Source organism: Ranitomeya imitator, chromosome 3, assembly GCF_032444005.1.
Source record: "Ranitomeya imitator isolate aRanImi1 chromosome 3, aRanImi1.pri, whole genome shotgun sequence".
Taxonomy (NCBI): domain Eukaryota; kingdom Metazoa; phylum Chordata; class Amphibia; order Anura; family Dendrobatidae; genus Ranitomeya; species Ranitomeya imitator.
Window position 1 is genome coordinate 302402511 of NC_091284.1, and position 18134 is coordinate 302420644.

The 18134-nt window shown below is 44.5% G+C and overlaps 1 protein-coding gene across 2 annotated transcripts in view; it reads left to right on the plus strand.

Moving 5' to 3' along the window:
• BLTP3A (bridge-like lipid transfer protein family member 3A) overlaps positions 1-11694 on the plus strand; it is a 1189163-nt gene extending 1177469 nt beyond the window's left edge. For both annotated transcript variants that reach the window (XM_069756570.1, XM_069756571.1), the window contains 2 exons: positions 2664-2734; positions 7216-11694. In XM_069756570.1, the coding sequence (XP_069612671.1) occupies positions 2664-2734; positions 7216-7326 (182 nt within the window). In that variant the 3' untranslated portion in view covers positions 7327-11694. The remainder of the gene's footprint in view (positions 1-2663; positions 2735-7215) is intronic.
• Positions 11695-18134: the final 6440 nt, after the last annotated feature.

Sequence of the window (18134 nt, forward strand, 5' to 3'; positions counted from 1 at the left end):
CGGGACCGCTGCAAGTCTTGCACTACCTGGACCAGCACCTCTTGATGGTTTGGGTCCCCTCTGGAATTGGCGCCCTGGACACGCATCACTCCAGACGCATAGCTTTCTTCTTTACTTCGGGCCACTGTTTCCGCCAGAACTAGACGAAACGTAAGGGTTGGATCTGCCCGGACCCGTTCTGACAGTGCTCGCCTCAAGGATGTGCTGTGTAGTCCCAGAATGAATTGCTCCCGGAGTATCCGGTCTTTAGAGCCCATGCCGCCAAATCCATCTGCCTCCTTTCTCTGCACCTCTTCGAACACTTCTTGCAGTGCTGTTGCATACTGAGAAATTCCTTCGTCTTTCCTCTGCAGCCCAGAGAAAAATTTGGCACGAAGATGTCCCGCGCTAGCAGTCTCGCCGTAAATCTCTTCCAGGAACTTCACTAGCTCCTTCAGGGTACTGCGGGTGAGTTCTGGTTGTAGGCAGACGTTTCTGCGGGCTTCCCCCTCTATGGCAGTTAAAGCAATGTCCGCTTCAAGGTCTGGGCTGATGTTATAAATCTTCAGCCGGAACACTCAGTCGGACAGTGGCATATTCTTGCCGTCAAACTTTGGGGGCACACTAAATATGGTGCCCATAGAGAGTGTCCTTGCAGGGGTTCCACCAATGCCCACAGCATTCCCATTAATGTTAGCATTCCCGCCATTGCTGTCTGCTGCCTCCATCTTGGTGACAGTACCCTGCTCGCAGCGCCACTTGAAGCGATGGCCGGGGGACCACCACGGTGCAGGAAGACTACTGTACACAAGATGAGGTGCAAACAACAAAGGATAGCTTTATTGGGAGACAGGGAATGGAAGGGACAAGGAAGGTGCAAACAGGGGTTTACATTAACAAAAGATAATGCACATGAGTTATCTTGTCTGTAAAATAGCACCGTGCTTCAACAATTACAAACTCAGAGTCTGTCTAACAAGCAACTTTACACAACAAAACAAATATCAATGCTACTCTGCATATAACCTCCCTGGCCTTTACTACACAGGCCACACGGCTACCGTGCTCTAACTACTGAAGCCTGCACTAGGCCCTAACAGGTGCACCAAACAGGAACAAACTCACGGTGATGTTGGGGACACAGGTCCAGTCCCAGGGGGCCCCCGAAGTCGAAAACGGTGGTGCGCACGGATTCCTGTCAGCCCTGCAAAGCGTGGTCTTCTCCTTGCTCCTGGAAACTGTAAGTCCCCTTCTCAGTATCTTCGTGGATTCACAAACTAGCACAGAACAGCCACCCTTTGCTGTAACCGGGAAAGTCTATTTAGCAAACGCAGTTCGTCTCAAGCTGTGTAATCTTTCTTGCAGCCAAAGTTCCTTCTTGCGGCCAGAACAGCACAAAGTTCTCTCAGTCCTCTCTAGAAACTTCCTCTCTCTACGCTGCTTCAGCTCCACCCCCTGCACACAGCACTGACCAGCTCATAACACCCATAAGAGTAGGGGAGAAAAGCAGAACATACCATCACACCAGACAAGGGGATGCAGCCTCTTAAAGTGATAGCTTGTTTCTTACTGTCCATAACAGCACCACCCTCTTACACATGGTACAGGCAGTTTTTACGAAAATACTATCTTTGAGGCTCTTGCTTTAAGCTTACAGTCTAATTCCCTGCAATCATTTTTAAAGACCTTCCACTTACCTCTAAGTTTGACATTGGTGCCAATGTTCACCATGGCTGCTTGGTCTTAATAATAATAATAATAATAATAATCTTTATTTTTATATAGCGCTAACATATTCCGCAGCGCTTTACAGTTTTGCACACATCATCACTGTCCCCCATGGGGCTCACAATCAAGAATCCCTATCAGTATGTCTTTGGAATGTGGGAGGAAACCAGAGTGCCCGGAAGAAACCCACGCAAACACGGAGAGAACATACAAACTCTTTGCAGATGTTGTCCTGATTAGAACCCAGGACCCCAGCGCTGCAAGGCTGCTGTGCTATCCACTGAGCCACCGTGCTGTCTTCACCTGTCTCTCTCAGTAATCTGTCAAGTCGATCAGCGATGTTCCGAATTCGAGTGCCAGTAAGACAACACAGTGTTTGGTGATCCATATCTTTATGACAGATTGCCCTGTTTGTTCCCCTAATAATGGAGTCCCCCACTACCAGCACCTGTCTGGCCTGCCCTGCTCTCATATTTCTCCCCTTACTGGAGCAGACACTCCCCTGCCTTTCAAAGGACATGCCTGGCTTCATCATTACTAACCCTGTACCGACACATCCCTCATCTGCCAAGTTAGCAAACTTGTTGAGGTGTGCCAGATCTGGACTAGCCTCCCTGACACTCTTCCCTCAACCTTGCCTTCTGTCACTCAGCTAGCTGCTTCACTGTCCTGCTACTCCATACTATGATCCTCACCCACATTGACCCCAGTGAGCAGCTAATTTCTTTGGTCTGTTTTCTCTGTAGCAGTAGTAGTAGACTTCAGAGGACAATTCCTACAACTGAAATGCTCACACTCTGGAGGCCAGAAGATTGTTGAGAATATACAAATTTTAAAATGTGTTCATGCTTCAACAGTGAATATAAAGGGTAATTTGTATACTGTATTGTGAGGTAGGAACCCACTTTGCCATGGCAACTGATACTTATGATTATTTTTCTTCATTTGTTTTTCAGGGAATGAATCCTCCAATGGTATTTCACTACCTATTGGAATTTCTTCTCAAAAACTGCCTGACAGCAAGAAGGTGAGGTGGCAAGAAGTGTATCTTTTTTAACAGTTGTACTTTGATTTAGTACTTTTACATATTTCATATATTTCTTTATTCAGGACTTCTTACCAGATGTGATACTCCTAATAAAATGTTACAATAATTCTTAGAAAAATTTAATGGTTTATTGGATTATTCACAAAAAATAATCATTGCAGCAAATATAAAATACCGTATATACTCGAGTATAAGCCGACCCGAGTATAAGCCGACCCCCCTAATTTTGCCACAAAAAACTGGGAATACTTATTGACTCGAGTATAAGCCTAGGGTGGAAATGCAGCATTTACAGGTGAATTTCAAAAATAAAAATAGATCATTATTTCCCCATAGCTGTGCCATATAGTGCTCTGCACTGTTCATTATTTCCCCATAGCTGTGCCATATAGTGCTCTGCACCGTTCATATTGCCCCATATCTGTGCCCCATATAGTGCTCTGCACCGTTCATATTGCCCCATATCTGTGCCCTATATGCTCTGCACCGTTCATATTGCCCCATATCTGTGCCCTATATGCTCTGTACCGTTCATATTGCCCCATATCTGTGCCCTATATGCTCTGCACCGTTCATATTGCCCCATATCTGTGCCCTATATGCTCTGCACCGTTCATATTGCCCCATATCTGTGCCCCATATATGCTCTGCACCGTTCATTTTTGTCCCATAACTGTGCCCCATATAGTGCTCTGCACCATTCATACTGCCCCATATAGTGCTCTGCACCGTTCATACTGCCCCATATAGTGCTCTGCACCGTTCATACTGCCCCATACAGTGCTCTGCACCGTTCATACTGCCCCATATAGTGCTCTGCACCGTTCATACTGCCCCATATAGTGCTCTGCACCGTTCATATTGCCCCATAGATGCTCCACATAAATCTGTGCCGCTGCTGCAATAAAAAAAAAAAAAGCCATACTCACCTCTCTTGATTGCAGCTCCCGGCGTCTCGTTCCGGCGTCCGGTCCCGGCGTCTCTCTCCGCTCTGACTGATCAGGCAGAGGGCGCCTCGCACACTATATGCGTCATCGCGCCCTCTGACCTGAACAGTCAGAGCGGAGATAGACGCCGGGAAGATGGAGCGGCGCCCAGCTGCTGGAACGGGGACAGGTACAGTGCCAACAAGTAGTATTCAACCCCCTGCAGATTTAGCAGGTTTAATAAGATGCAAATAAGTTAGAGCCTTCAAACTTCAAACAAGAGCAGGATTTATTAACAGATGCATAAATCTTACAAACCAAAAAGTTTTGTTGCTCAGTTAAATTTTTATAAATTTTAAACATAAAAGTGTGGGTCAATTATTATTTAACCCCTAGGTTTAATATTTTGTGGAATAACCTTTGTTTGCAATTACAGCTAATAATCGTCTTTTATAAGACCTGATCAGGCTGGCACAGGTCTCTGGAGTTATCTTGGCCCACTCCTCCATGCAGATCTTCTCCAAGTTATCTAGGTTCTTTGGGTGTCTCATGTGGACTTTAATCTTGAGCTCCTTCCACAAGTTTTCAATTGGGTTAAGGTCATGAGACTGACTAGGCCACTGCAACACCTTGATTTTTTGCCTCTTGAACCAGGCCTTGGTTTTCTTGGTTGTGTGCTTTGGGTCGTTGTCTTGTTGGAAGATGAAATGACGACCCATCTTAAGATCCTTGATGGAGGAGCGGAGGTTCTTGGCCAAAATCTCCAGGTAGGCTGTGCTATCTATCTTCCCATGGATGCGGACCAGATGGCCAGGCCCCTTGGCTGAGAAACAGCCCCACAGCATGATGCTGCCACCACCATGCTTGACTGTAGGGATGGTATTCTTGGGGTCGTATGCAGTGCCATCCAGTCTCCAAACGTCACGTGTGTGGTTGGCACCAAAGATCTCGATCTTGGTCTCATCAGACCAGAGAACCTTGAACCAGTCAGTCTCAGAGTCCTCCAAGTGATCATGAGCAAACTGTAGATGAGCCTTGACATGACGCTTTGAAAGTAAAGGTACCTTACGGGCTCGTCTGGAATGGAGACCATTGCGGTGGAGTACGTTACTTATGGTATTGACTGAAACCAATGTCCCCAAGGCCATGAGATCTTCCCAGAGCTCCTTCCTTGTTGTCCTTGGGTTAGCCTTGACTCTTCGGACAAGCCTGGCCTCGGCACGGGAGGAAACTTTCAAAGGCTGTCCAGGCCGTGGAAGGCTAACAGTAGTTCCATAAGCCTTCCACTTCCGGATGATGCTCCCAACAGTGGAGACAGGTAGGCCCAACTCCTTGGAATGGGTTTTGTACCCTTTGCCAGCCTTGTGACCCTCCACGATCTTGTCTCTGATGGCCTTGGAATGCTCCTTTGTCTTTCCCATGTTGACCATGTTTGAGTGCTGTTCACAAGTTTGGGGAGGGTCTTAAATAGTCAGAAAAGGCTGGAAAAAGAGATAATTAATCCAAACATGTGAAGTTCATTGTTCTTTGTGCCTGAACTACTTCTTAATACTTTAGGGGAACCAAACAGAATTCTGGTGGGTTGAGGGGTTGAATAATAAATGACCCTCTGAAATAACTTTTCCCAATTTAAAAAAAAAATAAACAAAGAAATAACATTCTTTTTTGCTGCAGTGCATTTCACACTTCCAGGCTGATCTACATTCCAAATGTCACAATGCCAAGTTAATTCCAAATGTGTAAACCTGCTAAATCTGCAGGGGTTGAATACTACTTGTTGGCATTGTAAGTATGACATACTTACCTAGTCCCAGCGATCCTGGCGCTCCCCACCTGTCACACGGTCTTCTGTGCTGCAGCTTTTCCTGTCAGCGGTCACCGGCACCGCTGATTAGAGAAATTAATAGGCGGCTCCACCCCTATGGGAGGTGGAGCCGCCTATTCATTTCTCTAATGAGCGGTCCCACGTGACCGCTGAAGAGGGGAAGAAGCTGCAGCACAGAAGACCGTGGGACGGCAGGGGGAGCGTCAGGATCGCTGGGACTAGGTAAGTATACCTCAGCGCCCTCTCCCCCTCACCCGCCGACCCCACCGCTACCGTGACTCGAGTATAAGCCGAGAGGGGCACTTTCAGCCCAAAAATTTGGGCTGAAAATCTTGGCTTATACTCGAGTATATACGGTATGTGAAGTAGTTACAAAGAAATTGTCCAGTTGTCCATTATTAGCTCATTAGATTAGTTGAAGTGTGTTCACCCATCTTTTCCTGGATCCTTAATGGAAGTTTGAATCTGTCTGTGTCAATCTCATGGCCCAATATCCAATATGTTGTAGGAATAGGAGCACATATCAGGCCTTTATCCATTAGTGTGACTGTCCAAACTCCAGAACCAAGAGGAGCCCATGTCACCTGCTGTGTGTGTAGACCCTCTGCAAGGAAAGAATAACGAATGAAGAGCGCCACCCAGCCCCCCACCCCTGTGTGTCACGTGGTGTGTGTATATATATATATATATATATGTATGAATATATGTATCACATAGCACCTGTTCCTATGTATGGTGCCACCATCTACCTTGAGCTAAGTGTTTCGACATAAAACATGTAATGTCAGAAAAATCGTCCATGAAGGTAAAGCAATGTACCTAGTAGAGATTTGAGATTAGTAATTCATACTTTAACAATACTGTTAAATTCTACCTTCTCTGAAGGGAACTGTGCCAATTCAGATTACTATTTGTATCAATGTGTAATGGAGTTTTTCCTCTTTCAGAAAATCTTGGTCCCTAAGCCCAGTTTATTATTAAAAAAAAAAAAAATTAACCTCCATAATACTCACGGTTCCATGCATTGAGTCAATATCACATCTGCTCCTCTTATCTGGCATTGGCTGTGGCCCTGACGTCACATTGACAGAGTGGCTGCAAATCGGCGAACTCCACAGCTCTGCCAGCGTAGACAGACCACCCTACGCAAAGCCACTGAGCTCACTGACTGCCGCACTGATGTTGCATCGACCAATATTAGACACTGACAATAGCGACAGAGACTCTGCATTGGGGACCAAGATTTTCTGAAAGGACACAAGCCCTTTAAGCCCTCGCACACATTAGGCTATGTGCACACGGTGCATTTTTTATGTGTTTTTTCCTTGCAGAATTGACCCAAAAATGCTAGATAATCCTTACGCCAGCAAAGTCAATGAGAATCCTGAAGTGCTCTGAACATGACCAATATTTTTCCTTTCAGGATTTGCTGTTCTTTGTGCATTTTTGCCTGTGTTTTTAACCCATTGAATGCACAGGTAAAAAAACGAATACAAAAACGCATGTTAAAACGCACCAAAAAAAAGCTGATTTTTCTGCAGCGTTTTTGCTGCCAAAAGATGCGGAAGCCTTGCAGAAATTTTTGCAACCAAATACTCAACGTGTGCACTTAGCCTTAAAGATAGGAAGTCAAGTTTGCATTGACACTCTGCTCATTACAAGGTTGAAAAGGTCAGAGCATTGATTATGTTTTTTGTTTCTTTTTACAGGAACTCCAGCGAGAACTGCTTGCAGCATATGCAAAACTTGAACAACAAGAAAAGCAAGAGCATCGCCTCTTGGAGGAAATCAGGAAATACAATCCCCAGTTTCGTCTGTAATTACCACAGAACCAATACCTCAATGGCTCTAAAGTACAAGGCTACTTACACTAAAATGGCTCGAACACTGGAAATGTTGTACATTCACCTGACCACTTGAGCAGCAATAAGTTTCTATTCATTTCATACACCTTTTCACAGAGGTCATTAATTATTCCTCAGCGCTGTCTTGTTATAACATGGAGAAATAAGTAACTAGGACCCTGTCAGCTATAAATACTGTGAGTTTCAGCTGTACACGCAGTTTAATAAAATTTGTAAAAATATATTTAAAAAAAAGTCGGGGAAAACTGTTTTGCCACTAAAAATAAAAGCGTTCACATAATAGGTATTTAGTCACCAATGTCCAAATATAATGACTGGCACTTCTCAATGCATACTAATCAAAAATTCGGTCTAACCTAACGAAACAGCCGAAATGAAGCGATCCAGAATAGAAAAATTACATTAAAGCTTTATTTGTAAACAATTTTTATCATATGCATAAATGCCCAAGCACCCTAACAAAGTGGGAGGCTGAATAATGTATATCACACTCAGTAGTCAATAATGCAGAGTAGTTAATGTACATCCCTTATACCTGTCCGGTACATCCCTCGCTGCTACTGCATGCATATAGTGCAGATGTATGTAAAACCAACAGATAAAAGTAATATCTACCTGCAGCACAGCGTCCCACCTCACCCCATCGCGCGTTTCGCAACCAGCTTCTTCCGGGGGCGTGTTTGGGGTGGGTAAGTGCGGGATTCTTATCGTGCCCTAGCGCCAATCAGATGTCTGGATAGAGTCATATGACCGGGAGTATGACACAGTGTCCATTGGGTCCTTGCGGCGCTTGCACCGTCCTTCCCTGCCTCCTGAAGTGAAAATCACTTCCGGACCTGCGCTCATTAGAATGCATGCTGGTACGCAAGTGTTCTAAGTTAGAGCGCATCCGGAACTGAACAGGGCGGGAGCGGGCGCATGCACACAACCCTATGGACACATACCATCGCCGGAGGAGATCGTGCTGATTAGAGGACAGGCCTTAAATTGATTAAAAGGGGCATACGGTGAATCGAATTTAATAGACAATAGTGCTAAGTGCTAATGGAGTGTATTACATATAGTACTATTGTGCCCTATTAATGACCACCATATACTTAATGAGGGTAGTGAGGTAATAAGGAAACATCTATCAGACTTCTCTATGATTAATGGACTAAAAGGTGACACTGTGCATACTCTCACTTCAGATACCTACTATACCAATAATGGTCGTGCATGACAAATGCAGTGCATATATCGTGCCTATACAGTGCCAATTATAATAAAGTGACCGTGCGGAGTGAATATATAATAATTTATTAAGAACTAAATTTTAAAATCATCTAATAAAAGACTATTACAGATAAAGTGCATACCTTGATGTCCTTACCACATGTATCGATAATACCTACAGGTAAATAAGTACATGTGTATCAAAAAGCAGACCCCATCCCCATATCCCCCTGATACAAAAACCCCTACATTAATATGCAGAATATCATATCATGATAAAACACGAAAAATGCAAGAAAAAAACACCTAAATAAATAAATTCATAATATAAATTGATCAATCTAACCCATATAATATTCTACAGGAGTTAATGTACATTCTTGCAATGCTCCATAGTCCCATTTCCTGAGATGGTGTTGACTTTGAAACTTCATACTCGACATGGTAAGGTTCTTTTTCTTATCCAGCGAATGAAAGGCTTATGCCCTATATGGTTCACCACGGCAGAAAGAAAGATAATTTCTCTTAAATCGCATGCTCCTAAAAACTAATAAGACAACAGTTAAAATCGTAACTATTTTACTATGTAAAACCAACATAATACAAGCTCAACAAGAACCCTCAACCCAATCCCATTAAAGAATATCCCAAAAATGATTACAGTGGAAGCATATGCATCAAGATCTTACATGTATCACAGGAAAGAGGTAAAGCCCAGGTTTTCATTAAGTCCTTGAGGGGCCAAGGCCCCCAACCTATGGATCCATCGGCTCTCTAATTGGGCCAAAGTCCTGCCTAAATCACCCCCACGTATATCTAATTTAATTTGTTCAATCCCCTTAATCCTCAGGCCTCTAGTTTGCCCATCATGACATTTCTTAAAATGTCTGGGTAAGGTCTTCAATGTGGTTTCATCTTCCACTGTCCTCACTTTGTTAATGTCTCTGACGTGCTCTCTTGTTCTAATTTTGAGCTCCCTAGTTCTTAGCCATATATAAATCCACAGGGGCACTGAGCATGGTAAATGACCCCCTGGGAGCTACAACTAAGATGTTTTCTTATTTTGTATACCCTTGATCTATCAAAGTTACAAAACTCTGTGGACCTGGTGTGATTAAGACACCCCTTACACATTCCACATGGAAAAAATCCTTTTCGGTCCCCACCCGCAGTTCTAGAGGATCCAACTCTTGGGGCTTTATAGTGGCTTCTCACTAGGGTATCTCTGAGGTTTGGAGAGCATCTCGCCACAAAGGATGGAGCCGGGGGTAGTACGCATTTCAACGTGGGATCAACTATCAGTACCTCCCAATGCTTTCGGATGATGCTAGTTAACATTTGCCACTGGCAGTTATACGTTGATATTAATCTCACCTGGCTTTCTTCTTTATCCTTGTTCTCCTTCCCTTGTTTATAAAGTAGTTCATTCCTAGAGGCTCTTTTTGCCCTCATATATCCTCTTTTTATGCATCGGGCACTATACCGTCTTGCCCCAAATCTCTGGGCAAGGTCTTTAGCTTGATTCTCAAATTGAGTGTCCTCCGAACAAATCCTCCTAAGCCGTAAAAATTGCCCGATATGAATGCCTCAGATGGTTGATCTGAGATGAGAGGAATCAGCTTGTAGTAACGCGTTGGTGGCCGTGGGTTTTCTGAATACATCTGTGCTAATGTGACCATCTTGTGTCATCACAATCTTCAAGTCCAGAAAGTCCAGGCTTCTGCCGATATGAAACGTTAATTTAACATTGATGTTATTGTTATTTAGAGCGTTAATAAATCCATTCAGTCCATCCAGAGTGTCCTCCCAAAAAAACAGTATGTCAACTATATATCTCATCCAGTTGTGAACATAGTTCACACCCTGGATGAGATTCCCCTGAAAAATGCTCCTCTGCCATGCCCCTAAAAATAAGTTGGCATAGGCCAGGGCACAGGAGGCCCCCATTGCCGTACCTTGTATCTGAAGAAAAATGCTGTTATCAAATGTAAATACATTTTGATTTAAAATGAATTCCAACAAAATCAAAATCAGGTCGGCCATGGGGGGGATGGATATTGCTAGATCGCAAAAATCATCCAATGGCCTTTAACCCATCTGCATGTCGAATTGACGTATACAACGCCTCGACGTCAGCGGTGACCATGATGACATTTTCTTCCACTTGTAACTGGTCAATACGTCGGAGGACCGCTGTGGTGTCCTTGATGTATGAGTGCAGAGTAGAGACTATAGGTTTCAACACATAGTCCACAATATCGGACACAATTTCACATAGCCTACCAATACCTGTGACGATTGGTCGTCCGGGTGGGTCCAAGGGGTTCTTATGCAGTTTGGGAATGATGTAAAATGTAGGCAATCTGGGGTGGAGGTTCTTGATGGTGTCCAATAATTTCTTGGAGATGATGCCCTCCATGAACGCTTTATCTAGGATGGTCACAAGCTCATCCTGGAAGGAAGGTAAAGGGTTGGTTATCATTTTACGATAGCATGACACATCTTCAAGCAGCTTGCAAACCTGTTTCTCGTACATCTGGCATATATTTTGTAAAAATATATTTAAAAAAAAGTCGGAAAAAACGGTTTTGCCACTAAAAATAAAAGCGTTCACATAATAGGTATTGTTGCCTTCAGAATGACCCAAGCAATAACGATGTCACATTATACTTTAATCAACACCTTAATAAAATACACATGCCAATAATGCGACTTTTTCATCATACTGACACAAAAATATTGACTAAAAAGTGATCAAAGATTCATATATAATAAAAAAGAAACCAAAAATAGTATAGCTAAAAAAGTCAATTCATCCATTAGAAAACAAACCGTCATATGGCTCACTCTGAAAAAAAAAAAAAAAGTTGTAGCTTTTTTTTTGTTACATTTTATTAATGTGAAAAAAGTATTGAAGTCTAAAACTTATATAAATCTGGTATTACAGCAACAATGACCTGAAGAATAAATTTGTTTGCTCACTTATACCTCATGGGATTTAAAGAAAAAAAAGTTATAAGCTATTCATAAGCAGCGGTCAAAAAAATGTATGTAACCAAACAGTGAATGGTATATAAAATAAATAAAAGCAATTCTTCAACTATGAAACTGTTGTGAAACTGCTGTCTATTTGTTAATTTACGGTGTGGTTAGCTTGACGTTCAAAGAACCAAACACAACAAGGATCCCTAAAATATAACTTTTAATAATTAAAGCTAAAAACTGTTTGTTCCAATATAAGAAACATAGGTATTTAAGAATAATGCAGCTCAAAAAAGCCAAATACAAACTAACTTGCCCTGTCAGGTGCCCTATTACTGGTTCCTGCCTGACAGCGGAGGTTGGCACCCTAAGTATCTGTGGTAGGCGCCCTCGCTCCTCGACGACTGGCCCTAATAGCCCTAAATAAACCCTATATTCCCTAGAAGAGATGTACCAAATACCACTACCCCAGAAAAAATGAAAAAAATACAAAAAATCAAAAAAATACACAAATTAGAATTGAAAAAAATCAAAAAATGAACATAGCAAAAAAACACAAATTTGTTATTTGCCACCAGACAAAAAAGTCCCTAAAAGGGAATAGTAATGGGCAAGAATAATACCAATGTCTCGTTTATCAAAAAAATATCAGCGGGCCACTCCATCCCATATTTATACTTTAAGAAAAAAATGTAGTTCTGTAAGTCCAAAGGTTTTTCAATAGTCAAATGACTCCCAGATGTACGATGTTCTCAATAGGACAGTGGCCCACATCAGCACAGAGACATCCCAACAACAACAGGGAACCGCCAGAGCAGATTAACCCCTTAACGACCGCCGATACGCCTTTTAACGGCGGCCGCTAAGGGTACTTAAACCTTAATTAACGGCGCTGTGGAAAAAGTAAATAGCGCCCCCCAGAGTCGGATTTTCTCTGGGGTCTCGGCCGGGGGTAGCCGAGACCCCAGAGAACATGATTCGGGGTTTTTTTTACCGACCCCGCATTTGCGTTTGCCGGTAATTAACCGTTTACCGGCGATCGCAAAAAAAAAAACGCGATTTCTGTTTAATTTCTCTGTCCTCCGATGTGATCGCACATCAGAGGACAGAGAAAAGGGGTCTCAGATAGCCCCCCGATACTCACCTATCTCCCCCGCTGCTCCTCGTGGCTCCCGGTGGGCGCCGCCATCTTCAAAATGGCGGGCGCAGTGCGCCCGCCGGCCGGCATCGGGAGAATCTTTGGGGTCTTGGCTGCCGGGGGTAGCCTTGACCCCAAAGAACATGATCGGGGTCGGTTTTACCGACCCCTGTTTTGCGATCGACGGTAATTAACTGTTTACCGGCGACCGCAAAAAAAAATAAAAAATCAAAGTGTAATTCTCTGTCCTCTGGTGTGATCGCACATCAGAGGACAGAGAAATAGGGGGATTCGGGGACCCTATCATACTCACCTGTGTCCCTGGGTCCTCCTGCTGCTCCTCCTGGCCGGGCGCATGCGCAGTGCGCCCGCCATCTTTCGCCATCTGCCGGCCGGCAGGAGAAGAGCAGTTGGGGCTAAAATTAGGGTTAGGGCTAGGGTTAGGGTTGGGGCTAAATTCAGGGTTAGGGTTCTTTCACACTTACGTCGGTACGGGGCTGTCGCAATGCGTCGGCCCGACATACCGACGCACGTTGTGAAAATTGTGCACAACGTGGGCAGCGGATGTAGTTTTTCAACGCATCCGCTGCCCAATCTATGTCCTGGGGAGGAGGGGGCGGAGTTACGGCCACGCATGTGCGGTCAGAAATGGCAGACGCGACGTACAAAAAAACGTTACATTGAACGTTTTTTGTGCCGACGGTCCGCCAAAACACAACTGATCAATTGCACGACGGACGCGACGTGTGGCCATCTGTCACAATCCGTCGGCAATACAAGTCCATGGGCAAAAAAACGCATCCTGCAGGCACATTTGGAGGATCCGTATTTTGTCCAAAATGACGGATTGCGTCGGATGCCAAACGACGCAAGTGTGAAAGTAGCCTTAAGGCTAGGGTTAGGGTTGGGGCTAAAGTTAGGGCTAGGGTTGGGGCTAAAGTTAGGGTTAGATTTGGGATTAGGGTTAGGGTTTGGATTAGAGTTGGTATTAGGGTTAGGATTGGCATTAGGGTTACGCCTGGGATTAGGGTTAGGTTTGGGATTAGGGTTAAGGTTAGGGTTGTGATCAGGGGTGTATTGAGATTAGGGTTAGGTTTGAGGTTAGGGTTGAGATTAGGATTATGGGTGTGTTGGATTTAGGGTTTTGATTAGGGTTATGGTTAGGGTTGACATTAGGGTTGTTTTGGGGTAAGGTGTTGTGAATTCTGTTTTCGAACTCCCTCCTGTGCTCATGAATGGTACTTCGGCGAGTTCTGTTCATGGACTCCCTCTGGTGGCTGTGAGTGAAGCTGCTGCTTCTGAGGTTCCTTCCACAGGTGACGTAGTTTATTCTTTGGCTGGCTGTTCTATTTAACTCCACTCAGATCGTTACTCCATGCCAGCTGTCAATGTTCTTGTACTGGTTCAGTTCGCTCTTGGATCTTTCTGGTGACCTGTCTACTCCAGCAGAAGCTAAGTCCCTGCTAGTTATTATTTGTTCATTGTTTCCTTGTTCAGTTGGCTATCATGATTTTGCCTTGCTAGCTGGAAGCTCTGGGATGCAGAGTGGCACCTCCGCACCGTGAGTCGGTGCGGAGGTCTTTTTGCACACTCTGCGTGGTCTTTTGTAGTTTTTTGTGCTGACCGCAAAGATACCTTTCCTATCCTCAGTCTGTTTAGTAAGTCTGGCCTCCCTTTGCTGAAACCTGCTTCATTTCTGTGTTTGTGACTTTCATCTTAACTCACAGTCAATATATGTGGCGGGCTGCCTTTTCCTTTGGGGAATTTCTCTGAGGCAAGGTAGGCTTTATTTTCTATCTTTAGGGCTAGTTAGCTCTTAGGCTGTGAAGAGGCGTCTAGGTCGTGTTAGGTACGCTCCACGGCTATTTCTAGTTGTGTGATAGGATTAGGGGTTGCGGTCAGCAGAGCTCCCACTTCCCAGAGCTTGTCCTGTGTGAGTTTAACCATCAGGTCATTCCGGGCGCTCCTAACCACCAGGTCCATAACAGTACAGCTGGCCCAAAGTATTAATGCATCTCAATAGAGGGATAAGAGAAGTTCTGAGACCATTTTTTTTTCTCTGCAGTGTTTTTTGTCTTTCTTTTCCCCTTAACCTCTGGGTGGTTCAGGACACAGGTGTAGATATGGACATTCAAGGTCTGTCCTCTTGTGTGGATCATCTCACTGCAAGGGTACAAAACATTCAAGATTTTGTGGTTCAGAATCCGATGTTAGAGCCTAGAATTCCAATTCCTGATTTGTTTTCTGGGGATATATCTAAATTCCTGAATTTCAAAAATAATTGTAAACTGTTTCTAGCTTTGAAACCCCGCTCCTCTGGTGACCCCGTTCAACAAGTAAAAATCATTATTTCTTTGTTGCGTGGTGACCCTCAAGACTGGGCATTTTCCCTTGTGCCAGGAGATCCTGCATTGCGTGATGTAGATGTGTTTTTTCTGGCGCTTGGATTGCTTTATGATGAACCAAGTGGATCAGGCAGAGAAAATCTTGCTTTGTGTCAGGGTCAGGATGAAGCGGAGGTGTACTGTCAGAAGTTTAGAAAGTGGTCTGTGCTTACTCAGTGGAATGAGTGTGCTCTGGCGGCAATTTTCAGAAAGGGTCTTTCTGAAGCCCTTAAGGATGTCATGGTGGGATTTCCCACGCCTGCTGGTCTGTCCTTGGCCATTCAGATCGATCGGCGCTTGCATGAGCGCAAAGCTGTGCACCATTTGGCGGTATTCTCTGAGCATAGGCCTGCGCCTATGCAATGTGATAGGACTTTGACCAGAGCTGAACAGCAAGAACACAGACGTCGGAATGGGCTGTGTTTTTACTGTGGTGATTCCACTCATGCTATCTCCGATTGTCCTAAGCGCACTAAGCGGTTTGCTAGGTCTGCCACCATTGGTACGGTACAGTCTAAATTTCTTTTGTCCGTTACTCTGATTTGCTCTCTGTCGTCCTATTCTGTTATGGCATTTGTGGATTCAGGCGCTGCTCTGAATTTGATGGACTTGGAGTTCGCCAGGCGCCGTGGTTTTTTCTTGGAGCCCTTGCAGTATCCTATTCCATTGAGAGGAATTGATGCTACGCCTTTGGCCAAGAATAAGCCTCAGTACTGGACTCAATTGACCATGTGCATGGCTCCTGTACATCAGGAGGATATTCGCTTTTTGGTGTTGCATAATCTGCATGATGTGGTCGTTTTGGGGTTGCCATGGCTACAGGTCCATAATCCAGTATTGGATTGGAAATCTATGTCTGTGTCCGGCTGGGGTTGTCAGGGGGTACATGGTGATGTTCCATTGCTGTCAATTTAGCCTTCCACTCCTTCTGAAGTCCCTGAGTTTTTGTCAGATTACCGGGATGTATTTGAAGAGCCCAAATCCGGTGCCTTACCTCCTCATAGGGATTGTGATTGTGCTATTAATTTGATTCCTGGTAGTAAGTTTCCTAAGGGCCGACTGTTTAATTTATCTGTGCCAGAGCACGCCGCTATGCGGAGTTATATAAAGGAATCCTTGGAGAAAGGTCATATTCGCCCGTCGTCATCACCATTGGGAGCAGGGTTCTTTTTTGTGGCCAAGTAGGATGGCTCTTTGAGACCTTGTATTGATTACCGCCTTCTTAATAAGATCACAGTCAAATTTCAGTACCCTTTGCCGCTGCTGTCTGATTTGTTTGCTCGGATTAAGGGGGCTAGTTGGTTCACCAAGATAGATCTTCGAGGGGCGTATAATCTTGTGCGAATTAAACAGGGCGATGAATGGAAAACAGCATTTAATACACCCGAGGGCCATTTTGAGTACCTGGTTATGCCCTTCGGGCTTTCTAATGCTCCATCTGTGTTTCAGTCCTTTATGCATGACATCTTCCGAGAGTACCTGGATAGATTCATGATTGTATATTTGGATGATATTTTGGTCTTTTCAGGAGATTGGGAGTCTCATGTGAAGCAGGTCAGAATGGTGTTCCAGGTCCTTCGTGCAAATTCCTTGTTTGTGAAGGGGTCGAAATGTCTCTTTGGGGTTCAGAAGGTTTCATTTTTGGGTTTCATTTTTTCCCCTTCTACTATCGAGATGGACCCTGTTAAAGTTCAGGCCATTTATGATTGGACTCAGCCGACATCTGTGAAGAGCTTGCAGAAGTTCCTGGGCTTTGCTAATTTTTACCGTCGCTTCATCGCTAATTTTTCTAGTGTTGCTAAACCGTTGACTGATTTGACCAAGAAAGGTGCTGGTGTGGTCAATTGGTCCTCGGCGGCTGTAGAGGCTTTTCAGGAGTTGAAGCGTCGTTTTTCTTCTGCCCCTGTGTTGTGCCAGCCAGATGTTTCGCTCCCGTTTCAGGTTGAGGTTGATGCTTCTGAGATTGGAGCAGGGGCTGTTTTGTCGCAAAGAAGTTCTGATGGCTCGGTGATGAAACCATGTGCCTTCTTTTCTAGAAAATTCTCGCCTGCTGAGCGCAATTATCATGTTGGCAATCGAGAGTTGTTGGCCATGAAGTGGGCATTCGAGGTGTGGCAACATTGGCTTGAAGGAGCCAAGCATCGCGTGGTGGTCTTGACGGATCACAAGAATTTGACTTATCTTGAGTCTGCCAAATGGTTGAATCCTAGACAGGCTCAATGGTCGCTGTTTTTCTCCCATTTTGATTTTGTGGTTTCGTACCTTCCGGGCTCTAGGAATGTGAAGGCTGATGCCCTGTCAAGGAGTTTTGTGCCTGACTCTCCGGGTGTTCCTGAGCCGGCGGGTATTCTCAAAGAGGGGGTAATTTTGTCTGCCATCTCCCCTGATTTGCTGCGTGTGCTGCAGAAGTTTCAGGCTGATAGACCTGACCGTTGTCCAGCGGAGAAACTGTTTGTCCCTGATAGATGGACTAGTAGAGTTATCTCTGAGGTTCATTGTTCGGTGTTGGCGGGTCATCCTGGAATCTTTGGTACCAGAGATTTGGTGGCTAGATCCTTTTGGTGGCCTTCTTTGTCACGGGATGTGTTGTGAGTTCTGTTTTTGGGCTCCCTCTGGTGGTTACTGATGGTACTGGGTGACTTGTCTTTCCTGGTCTCTGGGTTCCACCTGTTCCATCAGGATATGGGAGTTTCCTATTTAACCTGGCTTTGCTGGCATTTCCTCGCCGGTTATCAATGTATCCAGTGTGTCTTGTTACCTCTGCTCCCTGATCCTAGAAACTTCTGGTCAAGCTAAGTTTGGATTTTCCTGTTTTGGTGTTTTGCTTAATTTGGTTTTTAGTCCAGCCTGCAGATATGTGATTCTTTGCTGCTGGTTGCTCTAGTGGGCTGAAATTGCTCCTCATGTACCATGAGTTGGCACATGAGTTCAAGTAATTTCAGGATGGTTTTTTGAAGGGTTTTTCGCTGACCGCGCAGTTCACTTTTGTATCCTCTGCTATCTAGCTTTAGCGGGCCTCATTTTGCTGAAACTGTTTTCATACT